Here is a 20,594-nt window from a genome sequence, read left to right as displayed (position 1 = left end):
CTCTGACACAGGAACCAACATTAAAAAAAAAAAAAAAGTTTAATTCGAGATCTGATTAATTCACTCAGAATGTTCACAAGAGGGTTGTCTTTTTTTGACTAAAGCAATTAAAAAGGATTATTTAGGCAATCAAGTCCTTCCCTCTTTGATCAGGGCAAAAGTTTAAAACGGCTTCATTATTATCAATCACTCATATAAAAACATAGGAATCAAGGATAGAGGATCATCTTAATTGACCAGGATAATATTTGAGGTCACTTGTTAACTGCAGAAAGTCTGAAATTAGACACCCACCCCCCTGGTAAGATCAGCATTGCAGAGGTCTTAACAATGAAAGCTTCCATCCAGAGATTCTATGGATGTGTAAAATTCAATTTTATTACCCATTACAGCTTTTAGTAGAGCACCTAATCAAGTTATTTGGCAAGAAAACAAAATTCGGAAACAGAATCCTGCCTTGGATCCCTGTGCTGCCCACGAGTTCAGAGGAAGCCAAAAAGTTCACTCACCTCGGTGACCTTGAGAAGCCAAGAACAATAGAAAAGACACTCTCCATAAGGCCAGGTTGGGAATCTGCTCCCCTAGGTGCTTTTGTGTCCTTTTCTAGATCAGAATCCCTCATCTCTGGCCGTTTGTTCTCAAACGTTTCTGCTTTCACATTTCACTTTCACAGTAGGGACCGTTGCAGAAAGTTTGGATTCCACTTTCTCTTTCCTTTTGTTTGGTTTGGGCTTTAAGACTGAAGCGGGAACTCTTTCCCGGGAAATGGTGATAAATGTTGGGGCTTGAATTGCATGCACGCTCAGAGCACCAGCTGTCTGTCTTGCAGGTAAAAGGGAATTGCAGCCCCAAACTGGGATTTCGAAGGCTGAAAGGCTGATTCTTAACTGAATAAACCAGGGTTAGGTGTGACCAAAAGGGCTTGGAAATCCCGTTTTTTATCAAGCTGTAGGATGGGGGGAAAGGAAGGAAAATGCTCCCTAGAAGCCTCTCATAAAAAAGGGGGCAAAGAAATTAGATCAAAGACAGTTTGCCGTGTTTTAAATTGTAGATAAGTGATCTATATTGTGTGGCATTTTTTCATTGCCACAGCCTGCAATAGGAGCATAAGGAACATGTCCAAATGTTAATCTTTCTTTTTTTCTTAAAAAAATTCACAGGATTTAGATGAAGTCACAGTATAACAGAGTTGAAAGGGTCCTTGGAGATCTTCTAGTCCAACCCCCTACTTAAGTAGGAGACCATTCCGGACAAACGGCTATTCTGTCTCTTTTTAAAAAACCTCCAGTGATGGAACACCCACAACTTTCTGTATTACTCTCGGCTTTGAAAGCAGAATTACTCAGGCTCAGCCTGGGCGAAGCGTAGACGTTTATCTTGATTTCTTCGTAGCTCTATGTGGGCACCCATTCTCAGTCGCTTGCCATTATGTTTTTACGACGCGCGGCGTTTAAAACCTCTGTACTTTTCTATCTCTGTGCTCCGAGGGACGTAGGCCGGTTTTTTTTTGTCTCCGCGCGCATGCGCTTTTCGCTGTCGGAGAACGCCCGCTCTGGCAAAGGGCAGCTAGGCCGCGAGGAGCCGGGGGCTCGCGTAGATGTCTTCGCCGGAGGAGGCGCGGGTCGCGCCGGCCCCGGAAGGGGACTTGCCGGTAGAGTGGGAAACGGACGAAGAACGTATGGCGTTTCTATTTTCGGCTTTCAAGCAGAGCCGGGAGGTTAACGCCACCGAGTGGGACAGCAAGATGGGCTTTTGGAGTGAGTTGGTGTTCAAATGGGGAAGACGGAAAGGAGGGATCCGCACCTGCCTGAGGGAGCTCCAGCAGGCTTTCGAGCGCCGGGGGAGCGTCCCCCTCGGCCTGGGCACCGTCCTCCGCGAGCTGCTCAGGTGAGACCGGCGGGGCCGCTCACTTTCGGGGTGGGGGAGCGGGGCGAGAGTGCCTCTGAGCGCGTGCTGATGGCCTCGCGCACTTTCACTCGAACACCTGCTTTTTTTCCAGTTAGGGAAGAAGGGGAGGCCCTATTTAATCTCATATCATTATAAGATATAACCTTTATTTCTTAAAATGTGCTTGAAAGACTCCTGGGGGGGTCTCTCCCCCCCCAAGATCGTTTAGAGGGGTCCCCGAACAAAAAAATGAAGATGTTTGTAAAAATGTAAACCGTTGTCCCTCTTCTATTTTTTTTCATGAAAAATGTTCTATTTGTGTTAATATCTGATAAGTTTAATTTTTTGTACACATTCTGCAAATGCATATCCGTTTTTAGTTCAGTAAATATCAATAAATAGGACCCATACCAATCAAAACTTTTAAAATCAAAATTAAAAATGTAATTTTTAAAAGAATTTCCGAAAGCAAAAAGTTTAAGAAAGAATGGGTTGCAAGCAGGCAGACATACATATAATCTGTTATCGTATATAAATATAACTTGTACGTATGCACAAACACTCAAATCTCTCTTTCTTATAAATATCTTACGTTTATATTTAAATCTACCTTTATTTGCTCAGTGACTTAATTGTGTTACCTGGTGGAATTCCCCCTTTTGTTTGTTCTTGGCAATTTCCACTCTTTAACAACCACTTAACCTGTAGTTTTATATGTGTGGTTAAGAATTTCTTTCATCAAATAACTAAATTCAACTTTGTTTGTTTTTGTTTGTAAGTGTATTTAATGTTTGAAGAATTTGCCAAACTTTTTGCTGGAAAAAGGGTTACAAATTGAGTGGCAACATAATTTCTCTCCCATTGGATTCTTTGTCTCTTTTTCTCTGCTAACTTTGATTATTATTCAATGTTCTGATAAACATCCTGTATAATATGCTGTATTGGGGGCCTAATGCAACAATTTTAAACTAATCCAAACTTTGTTACTGTATTTTATTTAAAGTTGTTATTACACTAATGGTCCACCTTTTAAGACAGTTCATCCAAACACATTATGACATGTTAAATACAACACAACTGGGCTTCTTAAAACCACACAGTAAACATATGTAGAAGACCAGTAGTTTAATCATTTTAAAAGTTTTTAAAATTGTTTAAAGAAAATGGGGATTTTTTAAAAAAAGTTAAGAGAAGGAGGTCAGTGTTTCAAAACAGCTTCAATAGGATTACAAGAGTTCCATATGTTGAAAAAGAAAATTAATCAACTCTGAGTCAGTATTCAGAAACTATAATATCCCCAAATCATGTACGGTGTTTGCTTGGGCCACTGTTTTGCATTGTGGAAGTTGAAAAGGAAAAATAAAAATCCAGGCAAATTATCTTTGATGCTCCACTTTCACATCCAAGACAGTGAAACATTTGCACTACATTAAACCATTTCCCTCTACTTCTTTCAGATTCCCATATATATTAAGGAAAAATAAAAATTCATTGCTGATGTGTTTTCTCAGATAAATGGAAGAAAGCTTTGATTAGAAATATGGATTCCTACAATCTATTTTTTTTTTTCTTACTGCAGCCTTATATGCTCCGTTTCAATCCCTCTCAGGAGACTGTGGGCAACCTCATTCTCTCTAACAGCAGTGGCCTAATCATTTTAAGCCCCAGTGTAGCTTTTCAAATTGCCATGTAGTAAACCATCCTGGTTATCTTTTTGCAGATTGTGTTGAAGTATTTATTTTGGCTTCTCTGAAACTTTTCATTTATTTCTTTAGACGGGGCAAACTGCAAAGAGAGTCGGACTACATGGCTAGCGTCGACAGTAGCTGGATCTCCTGGGGTGTGGGAGTCTTCATTTTGAAACCCCTGAAGTGGACCTTGTCTAGCGTATTGGGTGACAGCAAAATGCCGGAGGAAGAGGAAGCCCTGATTTATGTGGAGATTCTTAAGGTAATGTTGGTGATTCACATTTGTGGGTCAGACATTATGAATAAATTGGGAAGGCAGATTTTTCTTCTTCTTTTCTTGGTGCTTTGGTAAGATTTCTTTGCTATGCCCTATTCCTAAATTCCTTCCTGCCATCTAACACTAAGCTGTTTTTGGAGCCAATCAGTTTAAACAAGGGTTTCCCAATGATTGTTTTTAAAAAATAGTCCTATTGATAAAGTTTTGTGGATATTTATTGTGATTGTCATGCTGTATTTTTGTATTAATGTGTTTTTGCAACTATGGATTCTCTCAATGCCCTATTTTTAGATGTTTGTATATTGTTTGGTATTTATATACTTATATATTTGAACTAGGTTGCAAACAGTTCAGAGAAATGCAATTAAGACAGTCTTAAGTGTACAATAGATCCATTCAAAGTATACATGGCTGATCCACACAGGCAAGCTATGCTACAAACACAGCCTCTCTTGTGGGTTTGTTTTTTTCAATACGTGTCTAAAGATAAAGTGTCTTAAGATTTCATATATTTATTTGGGGTTTCCAGTGGCATGTTACTCTATATCTTATGTAAACAGAGGGAAACGCAACTCATTTCCTGTTGTCAGGTCTGCTGTTGCAAAGTCTAATGAGGTCCTCTCAAGGACTCTTTTTATTCATTAAGTTATACTTGTAGATTGGTGCAAAGTTGAGGTGGACTGTCACAATGCTCTATAATTGAACAAAAGAGTTAACATGCCAGAACCATCCATAGTTTTGCAAAAAAAAAAAAAAACATTTTGTTTTTCGTATTGCAGTGAGAATGTATTTCTTTGCTTTTCACTCTAAGCAGTTGGGTGTGCCCTTCTTGTGTCCTCTAAAGACAATGGGCATTCTGTGTCTATTGAGATGAACATTCCTCATTCCACTGTTCTTATCCCTTCTGTCCCAACTTGTTTTGAAATGTGGGATTCCCTCTTACTTTTGGCATGAGGACTGAAGCTGGCATGATTGAAAACAGGGAGCCTGAGACCAGACAGAACAATTACCAGAACATTGTGCCAGAGCCTTCCACACCTAAGGTTGAGAAATGAGTATCAAAAATTCTTTCACTATATAAGGGCAGCAGAAAAAGATAAGATTTAAAAGATGAATTTAAAAACTAGTCAAGTTTAATTCTTAGATCCTGAATAGTTTATCTTCTTTGCAGTTAAAGCCTCTTCAGTAACACCAACTTCTAGCTTGAGTTTTGTCCTTGACTCCTCAACAGCTGGCTCTTGAATAGGGGTTTAAATTCCTAGAGCAGCGGTTCTCAACTTATGGGTCACGACCCCATTTGGGGTCGATTGACCATTTCACGGGGGTCGCCAAGCAAGGCTGTCCGCCATTTTTTTCCCCTTTTCCGGCGGGCGCCTTACCTCCCTTGGGCTGGGCCAGCTGGTGGCCCAGCTGGTGGTCGGCCTGCTCCGTCTCTGCTGCTTGCCAGCTACGCCTCGGCCAGTGCAGGGGGCGGCACCACACATGCGCGGCACTCCCGGGCAGGGAAAGTCCTCGACTTACGACCGGTTGGGTAGTCCTCGACTTACAACCGGTTTAATCCTCGACTTACGACCGGTTTAGTCCTTGACTTACGACTGGTTGGGGGTTGCGGCATTAAAAAGGTTGAGAACCACTGTCCTAGAGAGATTCATTCCCGTGCCTTGAATTAAACGACGACATTGACAAAGAAAATATTTTTAGTATTTCTTCCCATCAGTACTGTCTTCTATTTTGCTAATTCTATATTGACTAAGCAAAGATGCAAATTTATAGCATGTGTTTGATACTTACATAAGGTATAACAATGTCAAGTTGTTTTTCCGCCGTGGAGGGGCAGTATTTTCAGGAAGACTTTGAAAGAACTTCTCCCCAAACACCTGCTTGTTTGGATATGTGTTGCTGTTTTTGTTGGTCTTGAAGGCATGATTATGTCTTGTGAGTCTGATACATAACATGTGCCCATTACATAAGCACAAGGCTACCTAATAAAGTTATGCAGGGTAGGTATGCCTCAGATCCCCATGGTCATGCAATGCCATCTACTGGAGACATGTCTTCTCTGTCAGGGCAGGCTCTCTGGAATCCCCCAGAGATCCATATGGCTACCACCTTGATGATATACTAAAAGGCACTGAAAGCATTCGTCTATTCCAGGGGTCCCCTGGAATATAGATGACTGTCCAGTCTTCTCTTAAAAATATCCAGTGATGAAGCACCTACAACTTCTGAAGGCAAGCTGCTCCACTGGTTAATTGTCCTCACTGTTAGGACCTTTCTCTTTAACTCCAGGTTGCTTCTCTCCTTGATCAGTTTCCATCCATTGTTTCTTGTCTTGCCTTCTGGGGCTTTGGAAAATAAGTTGACCCCCTCTTCTTTGTGGCAGCCCCTCAGATACTGGAATACTGCTATCATGTCACCCCTTGTTATCTAGTTAAGTTGTCATGTTACCACTTGCCTCCAGAAATTGTAGGTGCTCCAACAATGGAGGTTTTAAAGAAGAGATTGGAGAACCATTTGTCTGAAATGGTATAGGGTTTCCTACCTGAGCAGGGGTTTGGGCTAAAAGATCTCCAAGTCCCTTCCAGCTATGTTATTTTGTTCAGTTTAAGGGTGTATAGATATTGACATAAAGGGATCCTTGGGGAAGGTGAGATTCTGTAAAATGCCACCATTAAGCAGATCTATTTAAAGGAGGGAAATATTTAACTTTCAAACACTGATGTTTTTGACAGACATATGTTTGTTTCAGACATAACTCATTTTCTTATTCATGAAACATTCACCTTATGATCCTCCAGCAAGATTTGTCTCCAAGAAATTACTTACATGAAGTAAAAAGTGTAAGAGCAGCACTTAAAAAACAAGTGGTTCTTTCTTTTTCTTCATCCTAATAATTTTTAAAAGAATAACGATAAATACACAAGCAATTCTTCTTATAGTCCTTTAACTGATCACCTGGAATAACAATAATTTAAGAATAGGAGCCAAGTCAAGATTGTGCTACCTTGAAGATTTTATAGTACATTCCTCTGCTGTGATCCAATATAATATAGTACATAAACAGATAAAACTTTATAGATATGAATGGCAGAATATTTGCTGTAAAAAAATTATTTCCTTTGAGTCAGGTTTGACTGATGTGGAGCTTAACTTCTGCATTAAATTGACTCTCAAAAAGAATTATATCTCAGTTATTTTATATAATGTTTTTTTTTCCTCTTGTGGCATGGATCATGTTCTATTTTTTCACCTTGTTAAGTGCAAGTTAGCTATTGGGAACATATAACTTAAGAACTGTTGTACAATAATCATTGTTTAGTCTTCTCTGCAGATATTCAATATCTGCAGTCAAGCTCTTCTCCAAAGCGCCTGAGGGCAGGACAAGAAGCAAGGGATGGAAACTAATCAAGGAGAGAAGCAACCTAGAACTAAGGAGAAACTTCCTGACAGTGAGAACAATTAATCAGTGGAACAGCCTGCCTCCAGAAGCAGTAAATGCTCCAACACTGGAAGTTTTTAAGAAGAAACTGGACAGCCATTTGTCCGAAATGGTGTAGGGTATCCTGCCTGAGCAGGGGTTGGACTCGATGACCTCCAAGGTCCCTTCCAACTTTATTATTATTATTATTATTATTATTATTATTATTATTATTATTATTATTATTATTATTATATTAATTATATTAATAATAATATACAAGCCACATAGAGCAAGTCTGATGATCTGTATGGTATTATGCCTTCCATTGTAAGTGATAGTTGTAAGATGCTATCACCTGTAATGATGTCTTGTCTATTTTCTTTCTTTCTTCTTAGCCACAGTTGATACTAGGTATTTGTTTGTCTTTGCGTTTTTTAGGAGAAGGCAGAAGAAGTCTATAATCTCTACCAGAATTCCACACTTTCATCCCATCCTGTTGTTGGTCTGTCTGAGCTGCGCTCCCTATGCACCATCACCTGTCCAGATGAACGAACATTTTGTCTGGTGCTGCTCCAATTGCAGAAGGAGAAAAGAGTCACTGTCCTGGAACAGAATGGTAATAAGGTACGGCATGCAACAGGCTGCTCCAGGCAGTGTCCTATCTCTATAAAAAAACCACTTCTAATAAATTGAATAAATACATACCACATTTGCAAAGAAAACTGCAGGGATTAGTCTGGATAGTCATCGGGAGCCGAGGCTAACTCAACACACCCACCCACCTGTACAAATCCATAGAGGGAAGCAAAATAATATTGAAATCTTGGGTAAAACTAACCGTGTGAGCAATTCATTTCTAAAAGATAAATTAGGAACAATAAAGGTAAAGGTTTCCCTTGTCCAGTTGTGTCCAACTTTAGGGGGCAGTGCTCATCTCTGACTCTTAGCTGAGGGCACCATGGGCACTTCTGTGGTCATATGGCTGGCATGACTATGTGCTGAGGCCTATGAAATGCTGTTATTTTCCCACCAAAGTGGTACCTATTTATCTACTTGCATTTGCATGCTTTCAAACTGCTAGGTTGCCAGGAGCTGGGGCAAGTAACGGGAGCTCACCCTGTTGCACAGTACCCAAATCTCGAACCTGGCCTATCAGCTTTCCAGCTGAGAAGCTCTGCCTCTTTAACCACTGAGCCATCGCATCCCCTTAGGAACAATAATACATCCTACTAGCATTATTAAAAGACTAATTCTTGATGACACCACAAGTCTCATAGTTTAATATCAAATAACAACATTGTCTTTCAGATAATGAAATTCGCCCGAGGGCTTCACGCAAAAGTCTCCCCAATGAATGATGTTGACATTGGGGTTTATCAGTTGATGCAGAGTGAACAGCTGTTGTCACAGAAAGTGGAATCTCTGGCACAGGAAGCAGAGAGGTAATGGGGGGGGGTGTCGTTCATCTTTGTAAAAACAGGAAAAAAAAACCTGATCCTGAAAGAGGGCAAAATTACGGTAGTTTGCAGGGCTTATTAAAGCAGTTTAATTGATAAATAATACACACACTCACGCCAAGAAAATAAGAATTGTATTTGTAATTGTCTTAGCTGTAGTGTAGCGGCTCCCAAACGTTTGGGTGCCAGGGACCTGTTCCGCGGAGAGATTTTTTCCGCAGACCGGAGGGGGTGTAGTTTCGTGTGCCGCCTGCATCCTGCAGATGGGGCTTTGCTTGTTTGCATGGATCGGTTTCTGGCATGCTGTGGCCTGGTTTCGGTCTACGGACCAGGGTGGGGGACCCCTCCTATAGTGAGCTGGGTGAAAGGTACAGAGAGAACAATGGGATTGTAGCTATTCCTGATCCAAAATATGGACAAGCATCTCTCTTGCTTTTTCAGATGTAAAGAGGAGGCTCGGAGGGCCTGTAAAGCTGGGAAAAAGCAACTGGTAGGTACTGGTAGAAGTCAGGTACATGGTGTGTCCCAATTGGTATGTTCATTTCCAAACTGCCCTGTTGCAGATTTCAAAAAATTGTGGTCATGACTCTTTAGAATCTGTTAAGACAAGGGGTGAGTTCAGATGTTATTATACAGATGAACACAGATCTTTTGTCAGGCTTACCTGGTAGACCCGATGGAAATACGGTTACATAAACTAACTCTACTTTACTGCAAAGCTACATTAAAGAATCAGGCAAATGTGAAGTTGCATTTCTCTCACTGTCACGTTTACAGCCCCATAACTTAGGGAAGGTCCCTCCTGACCCTCTTGTCCTGCCTGCTGTGAAGCTGTGGACTAAGCTGTCTCTTCTCTGACTAACCCGGCACCACTTTGCCCAGTCTCAATTTCCTGTTTTTTTCCCCTAGCTTTTGAATAAAGTCTGCTTTTTTTGTTCTTAGGCTCTGAGATCTTTGAAGTCCAGAAAAAGAGTGGAAAGGCGCATTTCAGAGCTTCATTCCAAGCTGGACGTGGTACAAGGCATCCTAGATCGCATCTATGCCTCTCAGACAGATCAAATGGTATTTGTTTGTTGCCTGGCATTTATTTTTGGGCGTTGTATACTTGCGTATTTTTTTCTTTTGGGAGCAGGGTTAACTGTTCCACTGAGGATCTCACTTTGACTGTCCCAAACAAGGAATAACTCTCTTCTCTTCCTCTCCTTTTACAATATATGTATTAGATTTTGCACCTCAGCAGGCTAATGAATTCACATTTGCTTGTTGTATGGCACAGTGCTGTGCTGTGAGTTATACTGTTTAATCTTTAGCTTAACCCACCTTGGAATTGCTGTAAAGGAAGTTCTAAAACCTGCAGTCGTCTGGTCAAGATGCTATAGAAAAATAAGTTTGTTTTCTCTCTTGCCCAAAAGGTATTTAATGCTTATCAGGCTGGACTAGGAGCTCTGAAGCTGTCTATGAAAGATGTGACTGTGGAAAAGGCAGAGAGCCTAGTGGATCAGATTCAAGAGGTATGTAAGAAGCAGGTACCGCTCACACACAGGAGACATACATGGGTAGACTAAAAACATCATATAGTAACATAGAAAACTGACAGCAGAAAAAGTCCTAGCGGTCCATCAAGTCTGTCCTTTGCAGGTTTTTTATTTATATATATATTTAATTATTCTTTGTCGTAGGATGGACATTTGTTTATCTCAAGTATGTTTAAACTCAGCTGCTGATGACTGATCCACTATCTCTGCTGGAAGTTGGTTCCCAGCTTCCACTGCTCTTCAAATCAACCTTTATTGTCAAAGTACAACATGTGTACAATGAGATTGGCTGAGCCTCCCTTCGCACGCACCACCCCAACACAACCCCCCTAACACAACACAGTGACAACAAACACACAATCGTATTGCACCATGTGAACTAATTTCGGTGAAGAAACACTTTCTAGCATGACTTATGAACTTCCCTTCTGTCAGTTTGAGGTTATGCCTCTGTGTTCTTGATGTTTGCTTAGTATTGAAAATGCTGCCTTCTAGAACTTTATCCGCACTCTTTATGTTTAAAGATTTCATCATGTTCCCCTTTCCCTTCTGTCCTCCAGACTGTACATTAACTGCATATCTGTAATTAAAATTTCCGCTTCTCCCACAGCTGTGCGATACCCAGGATGAAGTGGCTCAGACGTTAGCAGGCGTGGCAATCAATGGCTCGGGTGAGTCAAAGCTTGCTTCTTGCACTCTTCTGATTCCTCTTTCTCCTCAACAGCCACACATGGGAAATATTGTTTTCCTAATGTTACAATTGCTCTCCATGGTGTTTTTCAAACTTAGCAACTTTTTAGTCTTAAAGTTGCACATTTGCAAAACCTTGCTCCACAGCAGGGGTAGTCAACCTTGGCTCTTTTATGACTCGTGGACTTCAACTCCCAGAATTCCTGAGCCAGCTAAGCTAAGCTGGCTCAGGAATTCTGGGAATTGAAGTCCACGAGTCATAAAAGAGCCAAGGTTGACTACCCCTGCTCTACAGCATTTAAAACAGATTTGTTCAAGACAGCAATTGAGTCTCCCAGTAACAGATATTTTTTATAGCTTCCACTGTAGGTGAGGGGTCTGCAACCTTGACAACTTTAAGACTTGTGGACTTCAGCTCCCAGAATTCCTCAGCCAGCATAAGTCCACTAGTCTTAAAGTTGTCAAGGTTGCAGACTCCTGCGGTAGGTTATAAGCATATGTCCTGTTTTCCAGTTGTAATGCATAAGAACTATCGAACATTGACTAAAAATGCCTGGTCAGTTACATATTTCTCTCTTATCTAATAATTATGTCCTTTACTCTCAGGATGACGTATTATTCTCCTGCTCTCTGGAGATTCCTTTTCAATAGTATTTGTAAATGTCCACATGTGGTGTGGATTAAATTAAAATAATGGGTGAAATTATTAACCTTGTTCTCAGAATAGGCATTAAGTGGCAGTTAATTATTTGATATGTAATTTCTTTTGTCAAATGGATCTACCCCGTTATTTGAGAATGTATAAGCCTGTTTTACCTTTTGTGTGCCTGCAATGTTAATATCTATCTCCTTCCCCAGATGAGTTAAAAGTAGATGGATTTATGGTTGTGAAGTATTTATCTAGGATATTTATTCTGACTTTCAGGTTGTCTGTAACCTTTAGCCTGATTTCTAAAAGCTTCTGTAAACAACCAGTTCAGACTTCTAATCAGAATAAACTTCCCTTTTCCTGAAAAGTCTGTTGGATAGGAAAGTCTGTGGGTAGAGTAAGTAGGAGCAAACCAATCCATAGCTGGCAGAGTCCCACTTAACTGCTTCCACGCAGAATCCAGCAGTTTATCCGTAAGGGAATACCATTTTTATTAGAAAAATATTGTTCAGCTTAAATAATGTTATATTTGCTTCAGTGATTGTGATTTCTTTATTTCCTGTGTTTGTTCATGACCTAATTGCTTCTGCACATGCATTAACTGTCTTTAAGAATAATAGTTGAAAAATGCTTCTATTGAATATGAATTATGTACCTCAGGATTTTATTTATTTATTTATTTGCCTTGGATGAGTTTAGATTATGTGGTCAGATACAGGCTTGATCATCTTTGCATGAGAAAACCACGTAAGACAATTTTGAGTAAGACTTTGTACTAGATCTGAATGTATATTTCTGATTAGATTAGTGTTTCTTAGATTTCCCCCCCCCACCACCAACTAGATGGAAGCTTAAAAATAACAACCACCAAGGTTTGCATTAACAAAAGTTGTACACCTGTAAAAGAATGAACACTTGTTTCAAGCTCTTACTGTCCTATAGAACTTAAAATTCACTTTTATACTCCGAAGCTCAGCTTCCTTATTGAGTTTACCTCTTTTTATATTTTTTTTCACTCCTATGTACAGTTGCTTGGGAGTAAGTTCCATCAAACTTTGTCATGTTGTACTGTGAATAAATGCATATCAGACTGAGATCAATTTATTTGTTATTTTACCTTAGAAGCTGATACAGAGGAACTTGAAAAAGAATTGGACAGTCTTCTCACAGACTCCTCAAAATATCTGTTGGACTTGCCTTTGGTGCCATCAAAGCCACTCTCTCCAACTCCAGTAGTCCTTCCCAGCTTCACAGATGCTGAGCTTGAAGCAGAGCTGGAGAAGCTCACTTGCTCAGATGGAGGTAAGCTGCATTTTTTTTTTTATTGAAAGTTTATAAAATTTTACAATAAATTACACCTCCCCTCCCAACCCCCCAACCCCTCCCCCCTACTTCCCAGAGCTGAATACGGGGTTAAAAACAACAAAAAACATAGAATTTAAATAAACATCAAACAATTATACATACATCCAAAAAACAAAATTTTAAACACTTTTAACTCCAGTACATAAAAACAAAAATTACCATCCTTAAACATAAGTTATTCAAAAGCTTACCCTTAAATATACATTATTCAAAAGCTAAATAGTACTTTCTAATATCATATTTATTCTGTATAAAATTCACCCATCTTTTCCACACCAAAATATATCTCTCTTGCGACTGGTCTTTCAGATAAGCCGAATTTTTTGTCATTTCAGATAAATAAGAAACTTTAAGAAACCATTCTTCTAAAGTAGGCAAAAAATCCTTCTTCCAATATTGCCCAATCAGCAACCTTGCTGCTGTAATTAAATTCAACATTAAAATAATCTCTTTACCATCACAATCGTCAATAATACCTAACAGAAACAATTGTGGTGTAAATTTTATCCTTCTGTTAAAAATCTTCTGAATATTCCACCAAATCTTGATCCAAAAAGCCTTTATATTTCTACATGACCACCAAATATGATAATACGTTGCATCCAAACAACCACATCTCCAACATTTGGGCTGCACATTTGGATACATACGAGACATCTTTTGTGGATCAAGATGCCATCTATAGAACATTTTATAAAAATTTTCTCGTAAATTTTGAGCTTGAGTAAATTTAACATTCCTCACCCAAATCATCTCCCATGTGTCTAATAAAATCGGCTCATCAAAATTTTGAGCCCATTTAACCATACAATCTTTAACTAATTCTGTTTCTGAATCCAATTCCACTAATACACTATAAACTCTTTTTATATGAAATCGACTTTGATCTTTAATTTATTTCATCAAATTCACATCCTCCCTAATAAAACCCACTTTTTGATCTATTCTCCACCTTTCTAATAATTGCCTGTACTGAAACCAAGAATAATTAATATTTTCTTGCGTTAATTCATCCATAGATTTTAATTGCCAATTATTCCCATCCCAATTAAGCAATTGTTTATAAGAAATGCTCTCCATTTTCACTCCTTTCCTTATCCCTTCTATTGCATGCCCTGGAATTCCCCACAACGGTATTCTAAAATCTGATCTATAATATTTCTTCCAAACTCGCAATAAAGTCAGTGCCCTCCTAACCATATCCAAGCACTCTGAATATGTTAGCGATGTCCATTTTTCTCTATGAGTTCATGGTGACCTAACCCTAACCCTAAGTGGACTTTTCCTCCAATGGGATTTTCCCATGTATTTTACCAGGAAACATAGATAGGGCAGGCTAGAAAAGTCAGTGCCCTCCTAACCATACCCAAGCACTCCAGTGTTGGCGGTGTCCATTTGCTCTATGAGTTCATGGTGACCTAACCCTAACCCTAAGTGGAATTTTCCTCCAGGGGGATTTTCCCATGGAAACATAGATAGGGCATCCTAGAAAAGTCAGTGCCCTCCTAACCATACCCAAGCACTCCGAGTTTGTTGGCGATGTCCATTTTGCTCTAGGAGTTCATGGTGACCTAACCCTAACCCTAAGTGGAATTTTCCTCCAATGGGATTTTCCCATGTATTTTACCAGGAAACATAGATAGGGCAGCCTAGAAAAGTCAGTGCCCTCCTAACCATACCCAAGCACTCCGGGTTTGTTGGCGATGTCCATTTTGCTCTAGGGTTCATGGTGACCTAACCCTAACCCTAAGTGGAATTTTCCTCCAATGGGATTTTCCCATGTATTTTACCAGGAAACATAGATAGGCAGCCTAGAAAAGTCAGTGCCCTCCTAACATACCCAAGCACTCCGAGTTTGTTGGGCGATGCCCATTTTGCTCTATCAGTTCATGGTGACCAACCCTAACCCTAAAGTGAATTTTACTCCAATGGGATTTTCCCATGTATTTTACCAGGAAACATAGATAGGGCAGCCTAGAAAAGTCAGTGCCCTCCTAACCATACCAAGCACTCCGAGTTTGTTGGCGATGTCCATTTTGCTCTATGCGTTCATGGTGACCTAACCCTAACCCTAAGTGGAATTTTCCTCCAATGGGATTTTCCCATGTATTTTGCAGGAAACATAGATAGGGCATACTAGAAAAGTATTTGCTCTCCTAACGATATCTAAACATTCTGAGTTTGTTGGCGATGTACATTTTGCTCTAAGAGTTCATGGTGACCTAACCCTAACCCTAAGTGGAATTTTCCTACCAAGGGGGATTTTCCAGGAAACATAGATACGGCAGCCTAGAAAGGTCACTGCCTTCCTAACTATACCCAAGCACTCCGAATTTGTTGGCGATGTCCATTTGCTCTATGAGTTCATGCTGACCTAACCCTAACCCTAAGTGGAATTTTCCTAAAATGGGATTTTACCATGTATTCTACCAGGAAACATAGATACGGCAGCCTAGAAAGGTCACTGCCTTCCTAACTATACCCAAGCACTCCGAATTTGTTGGCGATGTCCATTTGCTCTATGGAGTTCATGGTGAACCTAACCCTAACCATAAGTGGAATTTTCCTCCAATGGGATTTTCCCATGTATTTACCAGAAACATAGGGGTTAGATAGGGCAGCCTAGAAAAGTCAGTGCCCTCCTAACCATACCCAAGCATCCGAGTTTGTTGCGACGCCCATTTTGCTCTATGAGTTCATGTGACCTAACCCTAACCCTAAGTGGAATTTTCCTCCAATGGGATTTTCCCATGTATTTTACCAGGAAACATAGATAGGGCAGCCTAGAAAAAGTCAGTGCCCCTCCTAACCATACCCAAGCACTCCGAGTTGTTGGCGATGTCCATTTGCTCTATGAGTTCACGGTGACCTAACCCTAACCCTAAGTGGAATTTTCCTCCAATGGGATTTTCCCATGTATTTTACCAGGAAACATAGATAGGGCAGCCTAGAAAAGTCAGTGCCCTCCTAACCATACCCAAGCACTCCGAGTTTGTTGGCGATGTCCATTTTGCTCTAGGAGTTCATGGTGACGTAACCCTAACCCTAAGTGGAATTTTCCTCCAATGGGATTTTCCCATGTATTTTACCAGGAAACATAGATAGGGCAGCCTAGAAAAGTCAGTGCCCTCCTAACCATACCCAAGCACTCCGAGTTTGTTGGCGATGTCCATTTTGCTCTATGAGTTCATGGTGACCTAACCCTAACCCTAAGTGGAATTTTCCTCCAATGGGATTTTCCCATGTATTTTACCAGGAAACATAGATAGGGCAGCGTAGAAATGTCAGTACCTTCCTAACCATATGCAAGCACTCCAACTTTGTTGGCGATGTCCATTTTGCTCTATGACTTCATGGTGACCTAACCCTAACCCTAAGTAGAATTTTCCTCCAATGGGATTTTCCCATGTATTTTACCAGGAAACATAGATAGGGCAGCCTAGAAAAATAACTGCCCTCCTAACCATACCCAAGCACTCCGAGTTTGTTGGCGATGTCCATTTTGCTCTATGACTTCATGGTGACCTAACCCTAATCCTAAGTGGAATTTTCCTCCAATGGGATTTTCCCATGTATTTTACCAGGAAACATAGATAGGGCAGCCTAGAAAAATAACTGCCCTCCTAACCATACCCAAGCACTCCGAGTTTGTTGGCGATGTCCATTTTGCTCTATGACTTCATGGTGACCTAACCCTAATCCTAAGTGGAATTTTCCTCCAATGGGATTTTCCCATGTATTTTACCAGGAAACATAGATAGGACAGCCTAGAAAGGGCAGTGCGCTCCTGACCATACCCAAGCACTTGGCTCAACTTATAATTGACATTTAGAAGAATGGCAGAAGGGTATCAATAAATTCATTTGGGCAGGGAAAAAACCAAGAGTAAAGCTTAAAATTATACAAGATGTTCGAGAGAGAGGTGGACTCAAGGTGCCGAATCTGAAATTGTATTATGATGCGGTGGTTTTAACATTGATTAGTGATTGGATTAATTTAACAAACTTAAATATACTTTTTTTTGGAGGGATGGGATTTATTATATGGATGGCATGCCTATTTAATTTATAATAAAAAGGTGGATAGGGTCTTTAAGTCCCATATTTTGAGAATTTCTTTATTGCGAGTGAGGTAAGCTGCATCTTGTACATTTCCCTTGTCTACCGTTGCCTGCTGGTAGTCCTCAACTTACAACCGCAGCCGAGGCCAGAATTTCCATCCCTAAGGGAGGCAGTTGTTACGTGACTTATGCCCAGTTTTACCAGCTTTTTTTGTTGTTGTTGTTGTTAAGCAAATCACCGTGGTTGTTAAGTGAATCACACAGTTGTTAAGCGAATTGACTTTGCTTGTGGGAAGCTGTCTAGGAAAATTGCCAGTGGCAATCACGTGACCACCGCAGCCATTGTAAGAACATGCAAGTCGCCTGAATTTTGATCATGTAACTTGGGGGTGCAGCTATGGTTATAAGTGTGAGGACCAGTAGTAACTCACTGTTTTTTCATTGCCATCGTAACTTTGAACAGTTGCTAAACAAATGGTTGTAAGTCGAGGACTACCTGTACTTCTGTAAGCAAACTTCAGTCTTCAGCAGCTTCCTATAATATTAGTCAATTTGTTAAAAGCTTTTTCTCACAGATCTTAAGGTTTTTGGGCTAATGATACCATTATTTGGGTAGATCAGTGTTTCTCAACCTTAGCAACTTTAAGATGTCTGGACTTTGATTCCCAGAATTCCCTAACCAGCATGTCCACATGCCTTAATGTTGCTAAGGCTAAGAAACAACTGGGTTGATGTCTGCTGGGGCAAAAATCTTTTTAACAAGTTTTCTATTGCTATTGAGGATTAAATGCACTTGAACCTAAGCTGGTTTGGTATCCTCTGAGTTTAGCTGTTCTTACCAATTCTTCTAGTTTCTTTGCCACAAGCCATTGCTCTCCGAGCATAAATAGTGTGATCACTGCAAAAGGCTTCTTAAATTTTAACACTTCACAGAGATGTGAAAATAAATAATAGCATACCACAGGATTTTATTGTTTGTTAGATGATGGTGCAAGGAAGTTTTATCCATAGACTTTTATGGAAAATGTACATACAGAAGAAGCCTCTGAATAGGTCTGCCATTTGCCCTTAAAAGATTCCTTTAACAAATGCAGCGATCTTGCAAATGACTGATGTTTATTTTTACAGAGCAATGTAGATATATATGTGTGCATCATGCTTTACAGAATGGCAGTAAAAATAATTTGTAATCCAATTTTTAATAGATGCTGGAGGCTCTAGTAGTAAAGAAATGTATCAGCTGATATGTATTGTTTCTGTTCAGTTTGCAAGCGTGCTTGACCACATTTCTCTTCTTCCTTTTTTCTTTTTTGGGTGTGTACGTGTGCGTTCAATTACAGAATTGGCACAAGAGACTGATCGGAAGGCCTCTGACCGCCAAAGAGCTCTGGAGCTGCCTCTTTAATGACTCAACGTCCCCTTTTGTGCTGTGAAGCTGTCTTAACTTTGCTGATCATAATTCCGAAAGTAACTTGTTGGAACATGGCTTAAAAGCTCGTTAGACTGCACTTTTCAAACAGGCAGGAAAATTCTGCCACGACAATCCAAATCCTTTCCACAGAAAATTACTCTGTTGTCATTTTTTTTCCAGTGGTGCCAAATTACAGTGTCTCTTTGGTTGATTTGCTCACCCATATGGCCACTCACGGCTGCGCTTTTTCTGGCAAGTTGACGTCTTGCTGATCCTGACATTGTTCGACATCCTGAGGGCTGCTTGGCCAAATCATGGAACTCCACCTTGTGACCACTTGAAAGGCAATAAAGTCACACGCTGTCTGGCATCCTGCTGTTTTGTGCAGTTGTGCAAAACATTAACTGGATGCACTAGATAAGATGCTGACTTTGATAGCAGTGAGCGGTGTTTGGCCGCAAGTAGACATATATATTAATGATTTTTCTATATTTCTTCTTTGTATTTGCACGGTTGTGGAGAACTTAGGTCAAGGTTTTATAGGGGTGTTTTTTTTTTGTTACACAAGTAGGAGGCATCTGTGGACACAAAATTCACCTTATACATGTCTTTTACGTCAAGACTGACATTGCCTTAAAGAATTTGCAAAGCTTTTCAACACGAGGCTGTTATTTTTGTTGTTGCTTCTTGAAGATGATGCTTTGATGTTTAAAACATTTCCAGGTTATCTGCAAGGAAAGCCATTCTGCACATTGCCTTCTTGTTAGGAAGAATTCTCTTTGCTGCAAGTAGGAGATTTAAGCTATTCTCTTAAATCAGAAACACACAGAGGGTTAGGGTTAGCAGCATAAGAGATTCTTCAGTCATGTGTGCTGGAATAAGGTTTAAACAATGGCAGTAATTTGGCTCACTGTCTCAGCATCATTAATAGTAATGGTAGAGAATCCTCTATCACCATTTCCTGACATCTCAAGACACTAATTTAAAATGATGGAAGAACTACTGAATCAAATCACATTTACACCTGCCAGAGATGGCTTGCAATTGTCTTCTGTCTTTTTCAGAAGACTTCCTGAGAAACTCCCTCTGTATACATCAGGGCAGCTGTTTATTTTTTGTTGTTTAATGACAACATAGAAACTGGCTGCAGAAACTGAAGGAAAACTGGTTATTGACTTGTATATCAGCACCTGCTGGAATAATTGGGAGGGGGGGAGAGATGAACAAATTGGGAGGGAGGGCAAGAGATGAACAAATTTTTGCTGTTCATAAGCTCTTTTGAGAACGACTTTATGCTTTTGTTCTATGAAACTAGCTTTCATTTAGACTGTGGTGATAGGAGACATTTTGTCAAGGAAGACATCTGCTAAAATTGGAAAAAGGGAAATGGTTAATTCCGTGTCAGGGCATGCCCTGTAAGTTCTCTACAACACATGGGGTTTTTTTTTCCCCCAAACCAGTGAATCATATGCCACTTGTTTAAACAAAATTCAAGAATTGTGCTTAAGTTACTGTTAAGGGCATTGTGGTTTAGAAAGGAGAGGAAGAGGAAATGTTCCTCCCACTTCTTTATTTTTTTTTTCTAAACAGTGAAATAATAAAAGAGTGAAAAGATTTGTGGAGTTTAGTGCTCTTATCATTCCAGATAACAATATTCAACTGACTCATTATTTCTCCTTCATCTTTTGTTTTTCTGAGTGAGAATTCCTGCTGGACCTGAAGCAAAGCCTTAAAGAAGGCCTATTTAACAATCTGTATACAGGAACTGTGTTCACTTCCAAAGGTTCACTCGCTTTTTAAAGGCATCTCAGTCTTGGTGGCTCTGATTAGAATTCCTTCTTATATTTGGTCTTGTTTGAGCATAGCATTGGCAAGCTATTTGATCTCCCCACTGCACCTCCACACCAGAGGGCTCTCATTCCACTGAGTTGAGCACAGCAGCATAATAGGCTTCACTGCTCATTCGCCATTCATCAAGCAAAATCAGTTTATTTATTTATTTATGAGACTTATATACCGCTTTAAGTGCAAGCACTCTCTAAGCGGTGTACACCAGTAAGCAATGTGTGTATATATATATATATATATATATATATATATATATATATATATATTTACATTGCCCCCAACAATCTGGGTCCTCATTTTACCTAC

At 39.9% G+C, this 20,594-nt stretch overlaps 2 protein-coding genes across 4 annotated transcripts in view; one reads left to right on the top strand and one right to left on the bottom strand.

The window, feature by feature from the left end:
• The window catches only part of LOC120312908 (tumor necrosis factor receptor superfamily member 10A-like), a 48,545-nt gene extending 47,898 nt beyond the window's left edge, over window positions 1-647 (bottom strand). The window contains exon 1 of the mRNA XM_039354227.1: window positions 510-647. The gene's annotated coding sequence lies outside the window, so the exon portion shown is untranslated. The remainder of the gene's footprint in view (window positions 1-509) is intronic.
• An 840-nt stretch (window positions 648-1,487) lies between these two features.
• On the top strand, window positions 1,488-20,054 carry CHMP7 (charged multivesicular body protein 7). Of its 3 annotated transcripts, none has more exons than XM_039354221.1 (10): window positions 1,488-1,887; window positions 3,663-3,837; window positions 7,712-7,897; window positions 8,582-8,715; window positions 9,172-9,220; window positions 9,673-9,792; window positions 10,143-10,241; window positions 10,876-10,936; window positions 12,730-12,906; window positions 18,344-20,054. In XM_039354221.1, the coding sequence occupies exons 1-10, from the start codon at window positions 1,598-1,600 to the stop codon at window positions 18,460-18,462; spliced, it is 1,410 nt and encodes a 469-aa protein (XP_039210155.1). In that variant the 5' UTR covers window positions 1,488-1,597; the 3' UTR covers window positions 18,463-20,054. The 3 variants fall into 3 exon arrangements, with proteins under 3 accessions (XP_039210155.1, XP_039210154.1, XP_039210157.1); XM_039354220.1 differs by having other exon boundaries at window positions 1,489-1,887; window positions 12,727-12,906; XM_039354223.1 differs by having other exon boundaries at window positions 1,491-1,887; window positions 12,727-12,906; window positions 18,370-20,054.
• The last annotated feature ends 540 nt before the right edge of the window (window positions 20,055-20,594 follow it).

The sequence above is a fragment of the Crotalus tigris genome, unplaced genomic scaffold, assembly GCF_016545835.1.
Source record: "Crotalus tigris isolate CLP2741 ecotype Arizona unplaced genomic scaffold, ASM1654583v1 scf7180000018549.3470463, whole genome shotgun sequence".
Classification (NCBI taxonomy): Eukaryota; Metazoa; Chordata; class Lepidosauria; order Squamata; family Viperidae; genus Crotalus; species Crotalus tigris.
This window is presented reverse-complemented; position numbering and strand designations above follow the sequence as displayed.

Bases quoted from the DNA above. Each gene is read 5' to 3' on its own strand.
- CHMP7 (XM_039354220.1), top strand. From the start codon at position 1,598: ATGTCTTCGCCGGAGGAGGCGCGGGTCGCGCCGGCCCCGGAAGGGGAC. The intron at 1,888-3,662 runs GTGAGACCGGCG...TTATTTCTTTAG, and splicing joins GTCCTCCGCGAGCTGCTCAG to ACGGGGCAAACTGCAAAGAG. The intron at 10,937-12,726 runs GTGAGTCAAAGC...ATTTTACCTTAG, and splicing joins CGTGGCAATCAATGGCTCGG to AAGCTGATACAGAGGAACTT.